This window comes from Zootoca vivipara, chromosome 11 (genome assembly GCF_963506605.1).
Source record: "Zootoca vivipara chromosome 11, rZooViv1.1, whole genome shotgun sequence".
NCBI lineage: Eukaryota > Metazoa > Chordata > Lepidosauria > Squamata > Lacertidae > Zootoca > Zootoca vivipara.
This window is the reverse complement of record NC_083286.1, coordinates 46,400,954-46,416,548: the sequence shown is the minus strand read 5'-3', so window position 1 is coordinate 46,416,548 and position 15,595 is coordinate 46,400,954. Positions and strand designations below refer to the sequence as shown.

At 46.5% G+C, this 15,595-nt stretch overlaps 1 protein-coding gene across 3 annotated transcripts in view; it reads left to right on the top strand.

The window, feature by feature from the left end:
* The window catches only part of EGFLAM (EGF like, fibronectin type III and laminin G domains), a 110,527-nt gene that overhangs the window by 84,551 nt on the left and 10,381 nt on the right, over nt 1-15,595 (top strand). For 2 of the 3 annotated variants that reach the window (XM_060280316.1, XM_035100773.2), the window contains 4 exons: nt 1,476-1,719; nt 6,196-6,307; nt 7,071-7,187; nt 9,457-9,637. In XM_060280316.1, coding sequence (XP_060136299.1) covers nt 1,476-1,719; nt 6,196-6,307; nt 7,071-7,187; nt 9,457-9,637 — 654 coding nt within the window. Of the gene's footprint in view, nt 1-1,475; nt 1,720-6,195; nt 6,308-7,070; nt 7,188-9,456; nt 9,638-14,363; nt 14,382-15,595 lie in introns of those variants that run through there. The other variant, XM_060280317.1, reaches the window with a different exon arrangement.

The following is a 15,595-nucleotide window of genomic DNA, read 5'->3' as shown; positions in this document are numbered from 1 at the left end:
GTCTAAGCAAGTGATTTCTCGTCTACATTTTCACATCATTTGGTTCTGTATCAATTGGGGGAATGTTCATAAATGCCTGTTTATAACCCATTGCCTCCCAGTTCCGATTGAAATGGAGCTTGCTTCACTTGTGGTTAAGGAAAAACAATCTACGGAAACCATATTGACCATAAATGGGTAAGGTGGAGTATCTGATGTCAGTGTGGACAAACCCCTGTTTCCTACATAATGGGTACCAAAGTGCTATAAGTGACATGACCTTCTCTGGCCTGAGATATTTTGGACTACAACTCCCATCATCCCTGACGTGCTGTCTGAGACTGTTGGAATTGTAAACATCTGGAGGACCCTAGTTTGTGGAAAGCTGGACTCCACAGATGTGTGCTGTTAAAAATTATTATTAGTTATATAACGAACAATCTCATTTGTGGATTTCTGAAACAGCTTTTGGCTGTTTTGTAAGTTATTTATCACTATTTGTGATAGTGTTTCAACTAATAATAATAATAATAATAATAATAATAATAATAATAATTTATTCTTTATACCCTGCCCATCTGGCTGGGTTTCCCCACTCTGGGCGGCTTCCAACAGAAAAATAAAACACAATAATCTATTAAAAATTAAAAGCCTCCCTGAACAGGGCTGCCTTCAGATGTCTTCTAAAAGTCTAGTAGTTGTTTTCCTCTTTGACATCTGTTGGGAGAGCGTTCCACAGGGCAGGCGCCACCACCGAGAAGGCCCTCTGCCTAGTTCCCTGCAACTTGGCTTCTCGCAACGAGGGAACTGCCAGAAGGCCCTCGGTGCTGGACCTCAGTGTCCGGGCAGAATGATGGAGGTGGAGACGCTCCTTCAGGTATACTGGACCGAGGCCATTTTGGGCTTTAAAGGTCAGCACCAACACTTTGAATTGTGCTCGGAAACGTACTGGGAGCCAATGTAGATCTTTCAAGACCAGTGTTATGTGGTCTCGGCGGCCACTCCCAGTCACCAGTCTAGCTGCCGCATTCTGGATTAGTTGTAGTTTCCGAGTCACCTTCAAGGGTAGCCCCACGTAGAGCGCATTGCAGTAGTCCAAGCGGGAGATAACTAGTCTGCAGGCAGGTAGGGTCTGAGCCTGCGTACCAGATGGAGCTGATAGACAGCTGCCCTGGACACAGAATTGACATGTGCTTCCATGGACAGCTGTGAGTCCAAAATGACTCCCAGGCTGCGCACCTGGTCCTTCAGGGGCACAGTTACCCCATTCAGAACTAGGGAATCCTCCATTCTGCCCGCCTCCTGTCCCCCACGAACAGTACTTCTGTCTTGTCAGGATTCAACCTCAATCTGTTAGCCGCTATCCATCCTCCAACTGCCTCCAGGCAGTTATATGTTGTATGGTTTCTAGTACTGCTTTCTACAATGAAGTTGAAGTAGACTTTGTTTTCTTGAGGGCTTTTAAGTAATGGTGTTTGCTTGCCCTGGTCTTTCAGCTTTCATTCTCATCATACCTCAGTTCAACGAGACTTTGAAATCCTTTGCCACCATCCCCTGGCCTTTGGAACCACAGAACTACCTTTCCTTCATGGAGTTTGAGGTCACCTTTCGCCCCGATTCGGCCGACGGTGCCCTTTTGTACAGCTATGACACAGGCAGCAAAGACTTCCTGTCCATTAGCATGGCAGACGGCTATGTGGAGTTCAGGTTTGACTGTGGTTCAGGGACTGCTGTAATCAGGTAAATGCAATTTACTAATTATTTCTAGAATTAATTAACGATATTTTTTTTTTGCTGTAAAAAGTATCTGCAATTCTATACTTAAAATAAAAATACGATGGGTGGGATCCAAAGTACCGCACTGATTTCTCCCTGCACAAGGGAAGACCCTCTCCCTCTCCTCCGCCCGCATGCCCCTGGAATTTTTTATTTGGGTTACCACAACCCTTTGGAGCAAATTTGGGGAGGAGAGGGGCACAGGTCCAAATTGCACAAATGGAAATACTTGTGCTGATGGGGTGGGCTAGACTAATGCCTCCCCTGGAATGCAGGTTGTCCAACAATGTCATAAACTGTCATTATTTTCATGGGAAGAAGCTTCCTCTGGTTTCATGTGCTCCTTCCTCTTCCAGCACAGCAATGATAAGTAGATCAGGAGCTTTCACTTCCCGTGTTAGTTAACTGCAGTGCAGCATTCTGTTCAAACCCTAGACCATGGTTAGTCAAAGGGTTAAGGGCTTCCCCTGCATGCAAAGACAGGCTGAGCTGATGAGCCCAAGAGTGGACCCAGTGGTCAGGAAGGCGGTTTCTGGACAAACTGTAGAGGGACGTGAGGGGCATATGGGGCTCATCAACCTGGGAAGGTGGCCCATCTAGGAGAAGGGAGATTCTGATCCTAAACCTCCGCTGCCTTGCAGGAGGTTCAGGAAAAGAAAAGGCTACGCAGCAAACCCTACACAAATCCGGAGTGGAGTTTTTAAGGCGGTTGGATGTCTTGTACGCCTCCTTCCGTCAACTCCTGCAGCCAAGCTGGTGCCAAACGTATTGCTCTGCTTTCCTTTGGGCCACATCAGCGAGGCCAAGAGAGGGGCCCTGACGCCTGGGCAGCCCAGGACCTCCGTGCACCCTTCCCAGACTTGTGTCCTGGAGAGCTCACTTCATTGCTGCTAACGTGGCCGTTTAACTTCACCCCCCAGAGGCACTCTCCGTTGTCTCTCAAGACAGAGGGACGCCGACAACAGCAGCTGAGTTTAACCGCCATTTGTTAGGCTCTGACTACACGGCAAGCTGTAGTTAATCGGAAGCGGAAGCTTCTGAACTCCTCCTGACTACGCCAGCAGGGGGCAGCCCAGGGTGTAATGCTGCTGTAGGCAAAATGCCCTGCCACCCCCCCCCCCAACACCGCCATCCCCGCAGATCCACGCCCCTTCCCTGCCCCTGACGTTGTGCCTGCATTGCTGCCACACTGGAACTGGAGTGCACTCTCACCCGAGGCTGCACTTCCACTGCCACCACGATGTAGCGATGAGTGTGCAGTGTTAGCAGTGAGGGAAAAGGCACGGCGGTGTCACTGTTGGCAGCATGGACTGGCAGCAGTGCAGTGGAGGGGAAGGAGCAGGGCAGGGGTCCAATCTGCCACCAGGGACCAATTGCTTTACCTTGCCTCATTGAAGGGGAACCTTGTGCACCTGAGTAATCGGGGCGTGGGGATTGGCTTGTTTCCTCCATGAGAAACCAGGTTATCATAAACCACGGATATTCGTGGCACCCGCAAAGCACCCAGTTGATTGTGAAGTGGCCTGCCCCTCTTCCTTTGTGCTAGCAAATATGAAATATGATTAAGAGTTCGTAACCTGAATTTTCAGCACACACACAAACATCCGCTAGTGCACTTGACAGAGGACCAATGGTCCATATGACTCTTCAACTCGTAGAACTTCCTACAGAACATTTCGTCTAGTCATTATGTAACCACTAGGTACCCACGTTTTCTTCTCTTCCCTCCTTGTTTCTTTTTGTTTTGTGTCGTAACTGCTAGTCTTTATTTCGAACTGTAAACTGCCTTGTCAGCAAGGCAGTATATAAATAAAGATGCAGATTGCCATAGTGTCATGGCCTGCACAAGTTTTCAACATATTTCACGACACCTGCACCTTTTAACTTGGGGATGTCAAGGACTGAACACGGGATCTTTTGCATACAAAACATGGTGTGTGGTCCTCACCCCCCCCCCCCCCGTCTTAGCTATGGCCCTGGATAATTGAAACACTAATTGCTGAAAGCAGGACGCCTTCCATGTCAGAGATCTGTGCTGGGAAGAGGACATAATGTGCGTATTGCTCATTATTAAGTAGTCAGCCCCATCTGGCTTTTTAATTGCATATTGATCTGAGGTGATTATTACCCTATTATGTATCGATTTATCCTAGGTAATTAAAGCCTAATTGTTATTAAATGTAGACCGTGAATGGAAAGGCTGGATGACATTGGCAGATGATGTTTATCACTTTTTTTTTCAAGAAAAAGAGATGGCAGGAGGATTATTTAGTAAAATGTTTTTCTACCATTTCCGAGTAGATATTTACTTGAAGAAATGTTAAGAGCTCATCAGTGACAAGGTGTAAAATGTGACATGCACTTGAAATCCAAATTTGTGCACTGTTAAAATTGATATGACATTTCAGCTTCTTCCATAAGTCTTTACTGAAAGTAACATGTCTGGCGGGAATTTAATTTGCATCTATCCATTATAGATCAGCTGTTTTTCTGTTTTCTCAGATTAGTGACAGTTTGTAAGGATTACTGAAGTGCTTTTCAAATTTTTCCTTTGGAAAACTCTGCATGGAAACGCACTTACAAATTACGATTCTTTCTCGTGGTCTCTTTTCATAATTAGGCTTATGGTTACAATTGTGCATCCTCAGAGAACGCCTAATGTATGAAAAACATTGCTTGAAATTTAACCGTAACAGGTTGTGTAAAACATACAGCACGATTCATACACACCCGCAGATCTCCATGGAATGTTCTTGGGTCTTTCAACTCATTCTGCTTCCAGCCCACTTGTTGCCAGCCCTCAGCTGGTTCTTCCATGAGTTGCATAATTTTTTCCATCTACCCTGCTCTCTGGGCCGACCCACCCAAGGGGCAAGGGGAGGTGACTGCCTTGGGCGGCAGGATCCACAGGGGCATCAAATCCCGATATAGATAATTATTTCTCCTCTTGTTCCTGATGTAGATCTTCACGCACTCCTTCCTTGTTGGGGGGATTGCCATTTTGTGGTTAGATTTGGGTGCCAAAATGTATTGGATCATCCCTGCCTACTCCTTTCTATGGCTTTTATACATTCACAAAGGGATTTTTATTATTATTAACATTTCTATCCTTCTCTTCCCCACAAAGGATCCTAGAAGGGCCAGCAGGAAAACAATAAAAAAAATTTTAAAAGACCATTAGGAACATCTAAATGCACTTGAAAATATTAAGAGCATCTAAACGATTAAGCATAATTACATACTTTTGGTTTATTCTATACTGATTTGGTGAGTGAGTTGTACAGTAGCTTAGATCTCCTTAGAAGTCATGGCTTTGGGGTAAAATGCTAGCCATTACATCTGCTATGCACTGCAGACACAGTACAGTTGGCATGCTAAACATCTGAGCAGCTGAACTTTGGAGAACGACAGTGTCTGCAAAGCAAGCCACCTTCATAGCCCTCTAGATTGTAGAGATGCACGGAGCTGGGATGGGAACATATTTTAAAGTTTGGCTTGGCTAACTAGGAGCCCATGAGCCACATTTGGTGCATGAAGCATTTTCAGCCGGGTCCCAATTGCAACACCAAGTTGTAATTGTGGCGTGGTAAAGAGTTTACCTGCAATTTCACGGCAAATTTATTTTCAGAAGTGACAACATACTCCACATGTTAGCATTAACTTCTCTCTTGGTGGTGATGGAAGGGGCTCAATAACTGTGAAATGTGGCTCATGGGCGAACTGTTATAGAGCCTGAGCATCTGTGAAGCAGCAAAAAACATTTCTGGCACCTAAATCAGGTAAAGTCCTTGTAGTCCTACTTTTGCTAAGTATCGCCAAGAGAGAAAGTACAGGCAACTCTCAGCTTACATGGGGACACACTCTGGATATAGAATGTAAAGCCAAATATACTCAAAACATATTGGGTTCAATAGTGGGTGGGATTGCCAAAGACTTTTCCCCTGGATACCCTCCTCCTTTCCTGCTCTATGGGTGTCAGTCACCCATGGGGTCAAGGTAGGCTGGTGGTTCCAGCACCCTGGATAGCTCCACGGCTTGGAGGTGAACTGAAACCTTCTGGGTCTCTCCCTCCAGTCCACCTTTCCTAAGCTCCACCCTTTGGCCTGTGGAATGGGTTCTTAAAGGGCTGACCCACTGGCCTGAATATGAGTTCTTCATCTTTCTGTGGGCTTCTTCCTGGTGTCCTCCTTGTGCCATTGGGTAGGCATAATAGGTTAGGAAGCACTTGGTTCCTTTGCTGCCTCGGAGTCAGAAGACAGCATCTGTGAGGGTCGTCTCAGGCTCTGGACCACCAGCCTCAGATTGTGTGGGCTTGGCCAGTTCTTCCTCCTCCCAATTCCAAGCTTTCCATGGAAGAGTGTTACTGTTGGATTCAAATGTAGGAAGATACAAACATATTTGGGCCTCTGGCCTATGTGTTCCGTTTCCTTTTTTAAATAGGAGTGAAGAACCCATCAGTTTGAACCAGTGGCATGAGCTCAAAGTGTCTCGCACTGCAAAAAATGGCATATTGCAGGTTGATCAGCAGAGACCAGTTGAAGGAATGGCAGAGGTAACAAAATGTTTTATTTATATATTTATATGTACAGGGAATGGCTTGCTTTAAAATATTGGGTTTATTCGGGTTTGGGATGTTTGGTTTACTTATTTTCTTGTTCACTGTCCAAAAACAAAATAAGTGGTTGAACAGAAATTCAGCTATGTTGTAGCAAAACAAAGCCAGTGGCACGGTCTACCATGTAGATACAAAATACTTGGGAGGTATAAAAAAATGTTTGGGAACATAACCTAAAGCAATCAGCAGGCCCGTCCTAGCCATAGAGGCTAGTGGCACAGAGAACCACGGCGCCGGGCGCTGGAGGGTGCTGGAAGGGCGCCAAGTGAGCGCAGGGTTCCGGCGATCTGGCCAGGACTGCGCTCCACTAGCTGAGAGGCTTCGCCGTGTCTCTCCTTCTCCGAGGACTCCGCGCTGCGCCTCCTTCTCATTTCCCCAGCGCTGGGTTCTGCTCAGTCGAGCTTCACCACCAGCGTGCGCACAGCGCCCAAGCAACTCTTGCTGGTTCCATGGTGCGCGCACTGGTGGCGAAGCTTGACTGAGTGGAACCCAGCGCTGGGGAAACGAGAAGGAGGCGCAGCGCGGAGTCCTCGGAGGTGGCCTCCTGCTGCTGCCGCGGTCTGCTTGGCGCTCCCGGGCCCTTGGAGAGGCTCTGGAGGGGGGCTCTGGAGGGACCTTAGCACCAGGGCGCTGGATGGGCTTAAGACGGCCCTGGCAATCAGTCCCCCTGATTAATTCTGATGCATTTTTTTCCTGATAGGGAGCTTTCACACAGATTAAGTGCAACCCTGACATATTCGTTGGTGGAGTACCAAGTTATGACAGTGTAAAGAAGAACTCTGGTGTCCTGAAACCTTTCTCTGGAAGTATTCAAAAGGCATGTGTGTGTTTGTCTATATATTTATATAGTCTGCCCTTCCTGCAAAAAAAAAAAATCAGATCTATCCTTCAGAGAAGGGGTAGTAGAGCATTCCTCAGTTGTCTCCCATCCACAGGTACTCAGCTAGTCCAAGATTGGATTAACTTCAGAGATGGACCGATAAGAGGTGCCTTCAGATCTTTCTGTGCTATCCGCACACTCTGTGTGCAAGTACATTCTGGCTGTTGCTCAAGTTGCCTCGGAACATTTATTTTTGGCGCTTGAAATTCTAGCACCCTGACAGAGCAATCCAAAGCCCTTTGAGGCTGAGCTGAGCTTGAATGGAGCAGGAATGTCTCTCCACTTACCTCTGCTGGTTGAACTACTGCTGGCAGTCAATGGCACTCGGTGGGTGGTGACTTTCTTCTTCCACCTGATGAACGTACAGGCAGGAGGGAAGCCCTCTAGCCGTACTCCCACTGACTGGGGCCAGCAGAAAGCCCTGAAACAGGGTGTTCGGAGGAAGGGGCTGAGCTGAGCAGCTACTGGATCCCCTGTGTCAGCACTGAACCCGATTCAGATATAAGCTAGCACGGGCATAAGGCCCAGTCATTCCGCCCCTGCCTTCCACCATGACTTCCATGAGCAGCCAAGGTCTAGGTGAGGCAGTAGCTAAGCCTCTCTGGAAAGTCCCATTGTGGAGTGGAGGATTGGACTGCACCTGAAAGTATCTTCTCGATACATTCTTTTAGGATTCAGAAAAACAAGTGAACTAATGATGGTGGTAGGTTTTATCAGGTTTTAGGTTTATTTTGCTTTTTCCAAAGTGCCTGGAGATAATCCGTATGAAGTGGCTGCAATATTCTGTTTGATGGCAAGTGCCTCTCGAAATGGGGAGTTAAGCACTTGCTTTATGTGAAATTCTGAGCTGCCCGTAGGAGCTAAGCTACTTGGAGCACTCCCTTGGGCTTGTAAATTGCCAAATGTTTGATCATCTGGAAGCTTTAGAAAACAGTGAGAGGTTCTATGGTGGTTGTTTTTCCTTTCAGGCCATCAGATATTGTGATCTCTATACAGCTGAGTGGCGTAACTGCTTTAGAAGGACAAGTATCCCGCATAAAAATGGGATACACAGAGCAGCCTTTTTTGCATACACCCAATAATAGGTCCATAGGGACCCAGGTGGCGCTGTGGGTTAAACCACAGAGCCTAGGGCTTGCTGATCAGAAGGACAGCGGTTCGAATCCCTGCCATAGGGTGAGCTCCCGTTGCTCGGTCCCAGCTCCTGCTAACCTAGCAGTTCGAAAGCACGTCAAAGTGCAGCTAGATAAATAGGTACCGCTACAGCGGAAAGGTAAACAGCGTTTCCGTGTGCTGCTCTGGTTCGCCAGAAGCGGCTTTGTCATGCTGGCCACATGACCTGGAAGCTGTACGCCGGCTCCCTCAGCCAATAACGCGAGATGAGCCCGTAACCCCAGAGTCGGTCACGACTGGACCTAATGGTCAGGGGTCCCTTTACCTTTACCTTTAATAATAGGTCCGTGCCTATTCTTCCTTTCTTTCTTTCACAGATTTTAATCCCCCCTCAACACTCACATTTACAGTTCACAGAGTTTTCCCTAAAGTGCACATTTTGTACAGTCTTTTCCTCAAATACTCGTTTTTGTATGCATTTTCCCTAAAACAACGTTTTGTGTGAATGTTTTAAACTAGAATTTGCATTGCTGAATATGGAGAAGTGCGTAATCTGATTGAAAGCTGTGTTCCAGTCCAGGTGTATAAATCAGGGAGTGGAGAATTGGGTCAGTTCGCTTTAAAACAGACTGAACAAAGTTCTCCTTCCTCCTTAATATAAAGCTAACTCAGGAGGAATTCTCCTATTTTAAGATGAAATTGGTTTCTGCCAAGAAACTTCTTTTATATCTCAGATTTGGCTCAGAGCAGAGCCATAAAATGTGCTCTAAAGTTCAGGCACAGTGTTAATAAATCTGACTCAATTTTTTTTTAAAAAAAGTTAGAGGTTAGATAGTTTGGGGCTACATGGCTCAAAGGAACTCATCCTACTTCCCTTTGAGGATAAACAACGGAATCCTCTGGAAGGCTGTTCTCAGGAAACATACTGTTGAAAATAAACAGATGTTAGAGCGATCTCTTCAAATAAAATTTACCTCATCCAATTTTGGTCTTCTTTTTTTTTAACAGAAAACAGTTATAGGTTATGATACTGAGTAATTAAAATAAAGTATTGAAAAACTCTTAAACGTTTCACCTTGTCTCTTACACAAAGATTGTTCTGAATGACCGGACAATAGATGTGAGGCAGGATTTGGCATCTGGAGTCAACCTGGAGAATACTGTCCATTCCTGTGTGAATTCCCCCTGTGCCAATGGGGGCACCTGCGTGCCTAAAAAAGATGGCTATGAATGCGATTGCCCTTTGGGATTTGATGGGCAGCACTGCCAAAAAGGTAAAGCTTTTATTTTGTGTTGGAACTGCAAAATCTCCTTGATTGTAGAGAGTAGTCCTGCTCAGATGATGAACTTGCGGCAGCAAAGCCGACAGGGAAATGTCAGTACAAGGTGATTGTTTCCTGGTTATTTGTGATTATTTCTTGGTTGTTATTGCTGTAATTATTTTTTTGGTTACCGTGTTTCCCCTATTTTAAGACGTAGTCATTATATAAGCCATAGCAGGATTTTAAGCGTTTAGGAAATAAAAGCCATACCCTGAAAATAAGCCATACCTCCGAGGAGCGAGACCGCTGAGTGCCCCAGCCAGCCAGCGGGACCCAGCACGCTGGCCGCGGCAAGAGTATAGAAAAGCAGTGCCCCGAGCCTCTGGGAGCCGGCAAGAGCAGGAGGCGGCTTGCCAGGTCGGCATCCAGCAGTGCGCGCGGAGCACCCCGAGCCTCTGCGAGCAAGCAGGACGAGGAGGAGGCTTGCCGGGTCGTCGCCCAGCAGCGCGCGCAGAGCGCCCCGAGCCTCTGGGATTGTTGTTGCTGCTGCTGGCTGCCGGAGGCTCGGGGCGCTCCGCGCGCGCTGCTGGGCAACGACCCGGCAAGCCTCCTCCTTGTCCTGCTGGCTCTCAGAGGCTCGGGGTGCTCTGCGCGCCCGAGCCAGCAGCTTGGCCTCTCTTTTTTTGCCTGCCCGAGAGAGGAGCGCTCCGCAGCGCCGAGGGCTCGGAGCGCCCTGCAGCGCTGGGCGGAGCGCAGCGGCCTGGCCTCTGTGGTTTGGGTTTTTTTGCCTGCCGCCCTGCCACGGGAACCGGCAGCTGCAGAGAGGAGCGCTCCGCAGCGCCGGACGAAGCACTGAGCTAGCGGCCTGCTGCCTTGGTGCCTGGACCCAGCTGCTGCTGCAGCGCCACACAGAGCGCCCAGCAGCACCCCAGCCAGCTGCCTGGCCCCTCCGAGGAGGCCTTAAGGTACAAGACATCCCCAGAAAATAAGACACCGTGTGGTTTTTTGAGTAAAAAAAAGAATAAGACGGTGTCTTAAAAAGGGGAAACACGGTGTTTGCTCTCATAAATGTGCTCTTCTGTAGCAGAGCAAAGAGAGGAGGCAGAGTTGGCACTAATAACAATGGAAAGACACAGTTTGCTTCTGTCTTTATTATCTTACATCCCACCTTTCCTAAGCAGTTCAGGTGGTGTATATGGTTCTTCCCCCTCACAACAACCCTGTGAGGTAGGTTAAGGTAAGAGGCAGCGCCTGACCCAAGCTCACTCATTGAGTTTCATGACTGAGTCAAAAGTTGAACCTTGTCTCCCAGGTCCTTTGGCTGGTGCTCTAACTTCACATAATTAATTCTTGAACTCTTTAAACTGGTTTCCATCCCCACATTCTGTAGTAATGCGTTTTAAAATTCTGTTATCCTGATTGTGATCAAGTATCTTCTTTTCTCACAGTTAGCTGAATAGGGTTGACCACAATTTCTAAAATTAAGAGGGAGGAAGAAACATTTCCACTACACCATTATTTTATAAAGCTCTATGATTTGCCATGCCCCTTTCTGGTGGTGTGCCAGGACTGGCCTGAGAAGCTTTCTTTCTTCTTTCATACATAATAATAATCCCGACCCCACTCTGGGCGGCTTCCAACAAAAGATAAAAAAAGCATTAAAACATCAGTCATTAAAAACTTCCCTAAACAGGGCTGCCTTCAGATGTCTTCTAAATGTCATATAGTTGTTTCTTTCTTTGACATCTGATGGGAGCGTGCCACTACCGAGAAGGCCCTCTGCCTGGTTCCCTGTAACTTCGCTTCTCGCAGTGAGGGAACCACCAGAAAGCCCTCAGCGCTGGACCTCAGTGTCCAGGCTGAATGATGGGGGTGGTGATACTCCTTCAGGTATACTGGGCCAAGGCCATTTAGGGCTTTAAAGGTCAGCACCAACACTTTGAATTGTGTTCGGAAATGTACTGAGAGCCAATGTAGGTCTTTCAAGACTGGTGTTATGTGGCCCCGGCGGCCACTCCCAGTCATCAGTCTAGCGGCCGCATTCTGGATTAGTTGTAGTTTCCGGGTCACCTTCAAAGGTAGCCCCACGCAGAGTGCATTGCAGTAGTCCAAGCGGGAGATAACCAGAGCATGCACTACTCTTGCGAGAGAGTCTGCAGGCAGGTAGGTCTCAGCCTTTTAAAAGGTTTCTATCCTCTGTCCTCTCAGATCATGTTGGACTCCAACTCCCATCAGCCCCAGCCAGGATAGCCAACAGTCAGGCATGATGCGATGGGAGTTGGAGTCCAACATTTCCAGTATACCACGCTAAGTCCCTGACTTGCTCTCTTCTGCAATGATAGTGGTAGTGGTGGGTTGTGTTGAGGTTTGAGTACAGTCATACTTTGGGTTACAGATGCTTGAGGTTGCGTCTTTTCAGCTTGCGTCCTGCGCCAAACCCGGAAGTACCCGAACGGGTTACTTCTGGGTTTCGGTCTGCGCGCATGAGCAGAAGCACTAAATCGCACTTTGCGCATGTGCAGAAACACCGAACCGTGACCCGCGTGTGCGCAGATGCGGGTTGCGAACGCTGCGGGTTGTGAGCGCGCCTCCCGCACGGCTCACGTTCGTAACCCGAGCGTCCACTGTGCAAGTGAAGCGATCGTACAATGACTTGATCACATGCTTAACTTAATAACAAATAAACTGATTCAGCACCCCAGTTTGCATTGTGTGAACTGGCCTTTCGGGGAGGAAATTGCTGTTAACAATGATGAAATACAAATCCTGAACACAAGATTCCAGTGTCAAGGGATTTGTTTGCTTGTTTGCTGCTGCTGTTGGGTTTTTTTTCCTGTTTGCTGTCTCCACAGAACTTGAATTTTGCCATTGGGATTACACACACACACACACACACACACACACACACACATTTGTTTCTTTTCTGGGACTTGCAAAACTTTGGTTTTGATGGGCACAACTTAACAACAACAAAAAGATGCATGTGATTCCTGCACTGCAGGGGGTTGGACTAGATGACCCCTGGGGTCCCTTCCAACTCTACAATTCTACATACAAGATAGCCCTTTGACACTTGATCATTACAAATCCCCATGATTAAATGGTTACAGCTCCCTATATACACCAGTGAAGTGCCTGCACACTTTCATAGCAGTTTGGAGTCTAAAAAGCTTCCATTGCTAGAATTTAAAATCTCTGTTGCATCACACAAGAGACGGAAGCTCCATCTTGTCCTATTCAGTGGGACTTAGCTCATGCCCTTAAGCAAGGGGATTTATAGGCCTTGTAACTTTATTCTCATTTGTGTTTACCACCAGTGCTGCAATGCAGCCTCTAATCCTCGACTACACTTTGGCTCCCTTGTAATTTGACAGCAAGAACAAATCCCTCAGTCAGGCATCAGAGACCACCAAAGAATTCTTTACAAAAGTAAACGGTCTCCCTTTTGTTGTTGTTCCTCTGTACTCAGAGGAGCTAAGAACTGATATACTTCAATCCAGTGGGTTTCTTAAACTGGCTGAAATTCTCAGTGACTTAAATCGCATGCAGATTTATTCCACTAGGTGGTAGCATCCTTCTTCCATAGCTGCCTGGCTCCGCTGAACAGGAGCAAAATATATGTTGCTCTTCAAGTGGTGTCTGAGTCTAGGGGCACCTGCGAGCGTGAGTTTACTGTGGACTCTGTTTCCATGCGTGCAGGTTTTTCACAACGTTTATATGACATTGTTCTTATCCAAGTTGGCTGAACTATGGCACTTTGGCCATGGGCCTCACAGTCCAGTGACAACCCCAATGACTACCCAGAGAGCACCAGGTGACGAGGTCAGTGGCTAACAGGTCTCATCCTGACACCTAGGCTGGTTTCTGCCTTCCGCTGATGCTGCCCAGCACAGCATCTTTTACAGTAACTGCAACAAAACGGTGCTTATTCCTCAGTAATGGATTTAGCATCAGGGCAGAAGAAATAATAATAATAATAATAATAATAATAATAATAATAATAATAATAATAATAAATACTTTTTTATTTATACCCCGCCCTCCCCAGTCAAAACCGGGCTCAGGGTGGCTAACACCAATAAAATTACAATAGGACATAAAAGAAAAGAAAACAATTAATTAAAATACAGATTAAAATACAATATTAAAATTTAAAATGCAGCCTCATTGTAAGTAGCCCATAAATCAAAACCATGAGGGAGGAAAACACAGGGGTCAGACTGAATCCAACCCAAAGGCCAGGCGGAACAGCTCTGTCTTGCAGGCCCCGCGGTAAGATGACAAATCCCGCAGGGCCCTGGTCTGCTGTGAAAGAGCGTTCCACCAGGTCGGGGCCAGTACTGAAAAGGCCCTGGCCCTAGTCGAGAGCAATCGAACCACCTTATGGCTCGGAATCTCCAGAACGTTGTTATTTGTGGACCTTAAGGCCCTCCGCAGGGCATACCAGGAGAGGCGGTCCTGTAGGTACGAGTGAAGCCAAGCTCCACTATTTTCTTGCAGTCACAAGAAGCACTTAATTGAATGCTGCTTTTTAAAATTTGAGCCAGACCCATCCCTTTTCGTCAACTTACTCAATAGCTAATGCCATGTTCAATAATTACGAAAGCAAAAAACGCTGAGATTTTGCATAGTTAAAGCTGGGTGCTCCTTTTCAAAGATGGGGTGAGGGGTTATTTTGCTGCCGAAAAGTAAAATCTGAATGTTCCTTCCGTTTTATGCTGCTGCACTGCAGAATGTGGAAATTACTGCTTGAACAGTAAGTAACAACTCTCAGACATGTTCTGTAACTGTGAGTGTATGATCTGTGTACGTTCCTACCTCCATCAAGCTAATGGTGTGATTTAGGCTGCTTTTTGCAAATGTCTGTAGATAACGGCATAATCTGTAGTCATTTCCTGGATTGCACTGCAATGCTACAGCACTATTATGATGAAGCTCATAAAGTAGTCTCCTTCCTTGCAGACTGTGACTAGTGAGAATTGCCTCCAGGTCAATATGAGTATATGTGACACCAAGTGGTTTTATAAACATTGATGGAAGTGGTGATTTTGTGGGGTTACTTGCATGGCTGATTTAAAACAAGAACTACAACAACAAGATTGTGAGAGAGAAGAAGAGAGAGACAGCTAGTTGGACAACCAAGCAGAAATCCATTGGATTGCATTGCAAACATGGGAAAACTTTTAATTTGCAAAGGGTGGAAGAAAGCTTGAAACTATGCGTCTCCTATTTCCCAAATTTAATTCCTGCCATTTTCTTCCCAAAGAATTCAAATCATGTGGGGGCAGGAGGCAGAAGGAAGAGTCCCTAATTTGTGTTTCAGAGCCTAGTTGCAGCATTTAAAGCGGATAGAATTTGTCTTTGGCAGAATGGGGAGCTCACTAATTTCTAAAAACGTCCTGCCATAATTAATTTTAAAGTCCCCTTTGTTTTAGAGGGACAGCTTTAAAAGAATGTATCAATTTCTCCATTGAAATCAATGGAATGTGCCTGTTGATTCAAGACCAATCCTCACTGCATTCAATGCAACTCTGTAGTCCAGCAAGTATGTTTATGAGAATGCATTATGTTTGGCTGGACTGTGCTCAGAGAGAACGAAAGTTTCCTATTCCTCTCTGCTGAATCGCTCTCTTGTATCCCTACCGTGATAAGTTGATTGAGAAATAGTATCTGAGCTGTGTTTTGCCCCTTGGTCCTGAACCAAGCTTCAGATAATTTCCTGCCTTCATTGCCTTGTCCATATCATCTGTGACAGGGATGGGCAAGCTGTACCTCCCTACAACTCCCTTCATCCTTGACCATTGGTCATATTACCTGAAGCTGATGGGGGTTGGAGATGAATGCCACTAGTTCTACAACAGAGGCATCTTTGTGCTGCATTGGGCTGAAATGGATTGTGGGGTTTATATCTAGGGAGCGTAGCATCCTCCATCCTTAGCTCACATTCTTGCTAGTAAACACCATTAAATT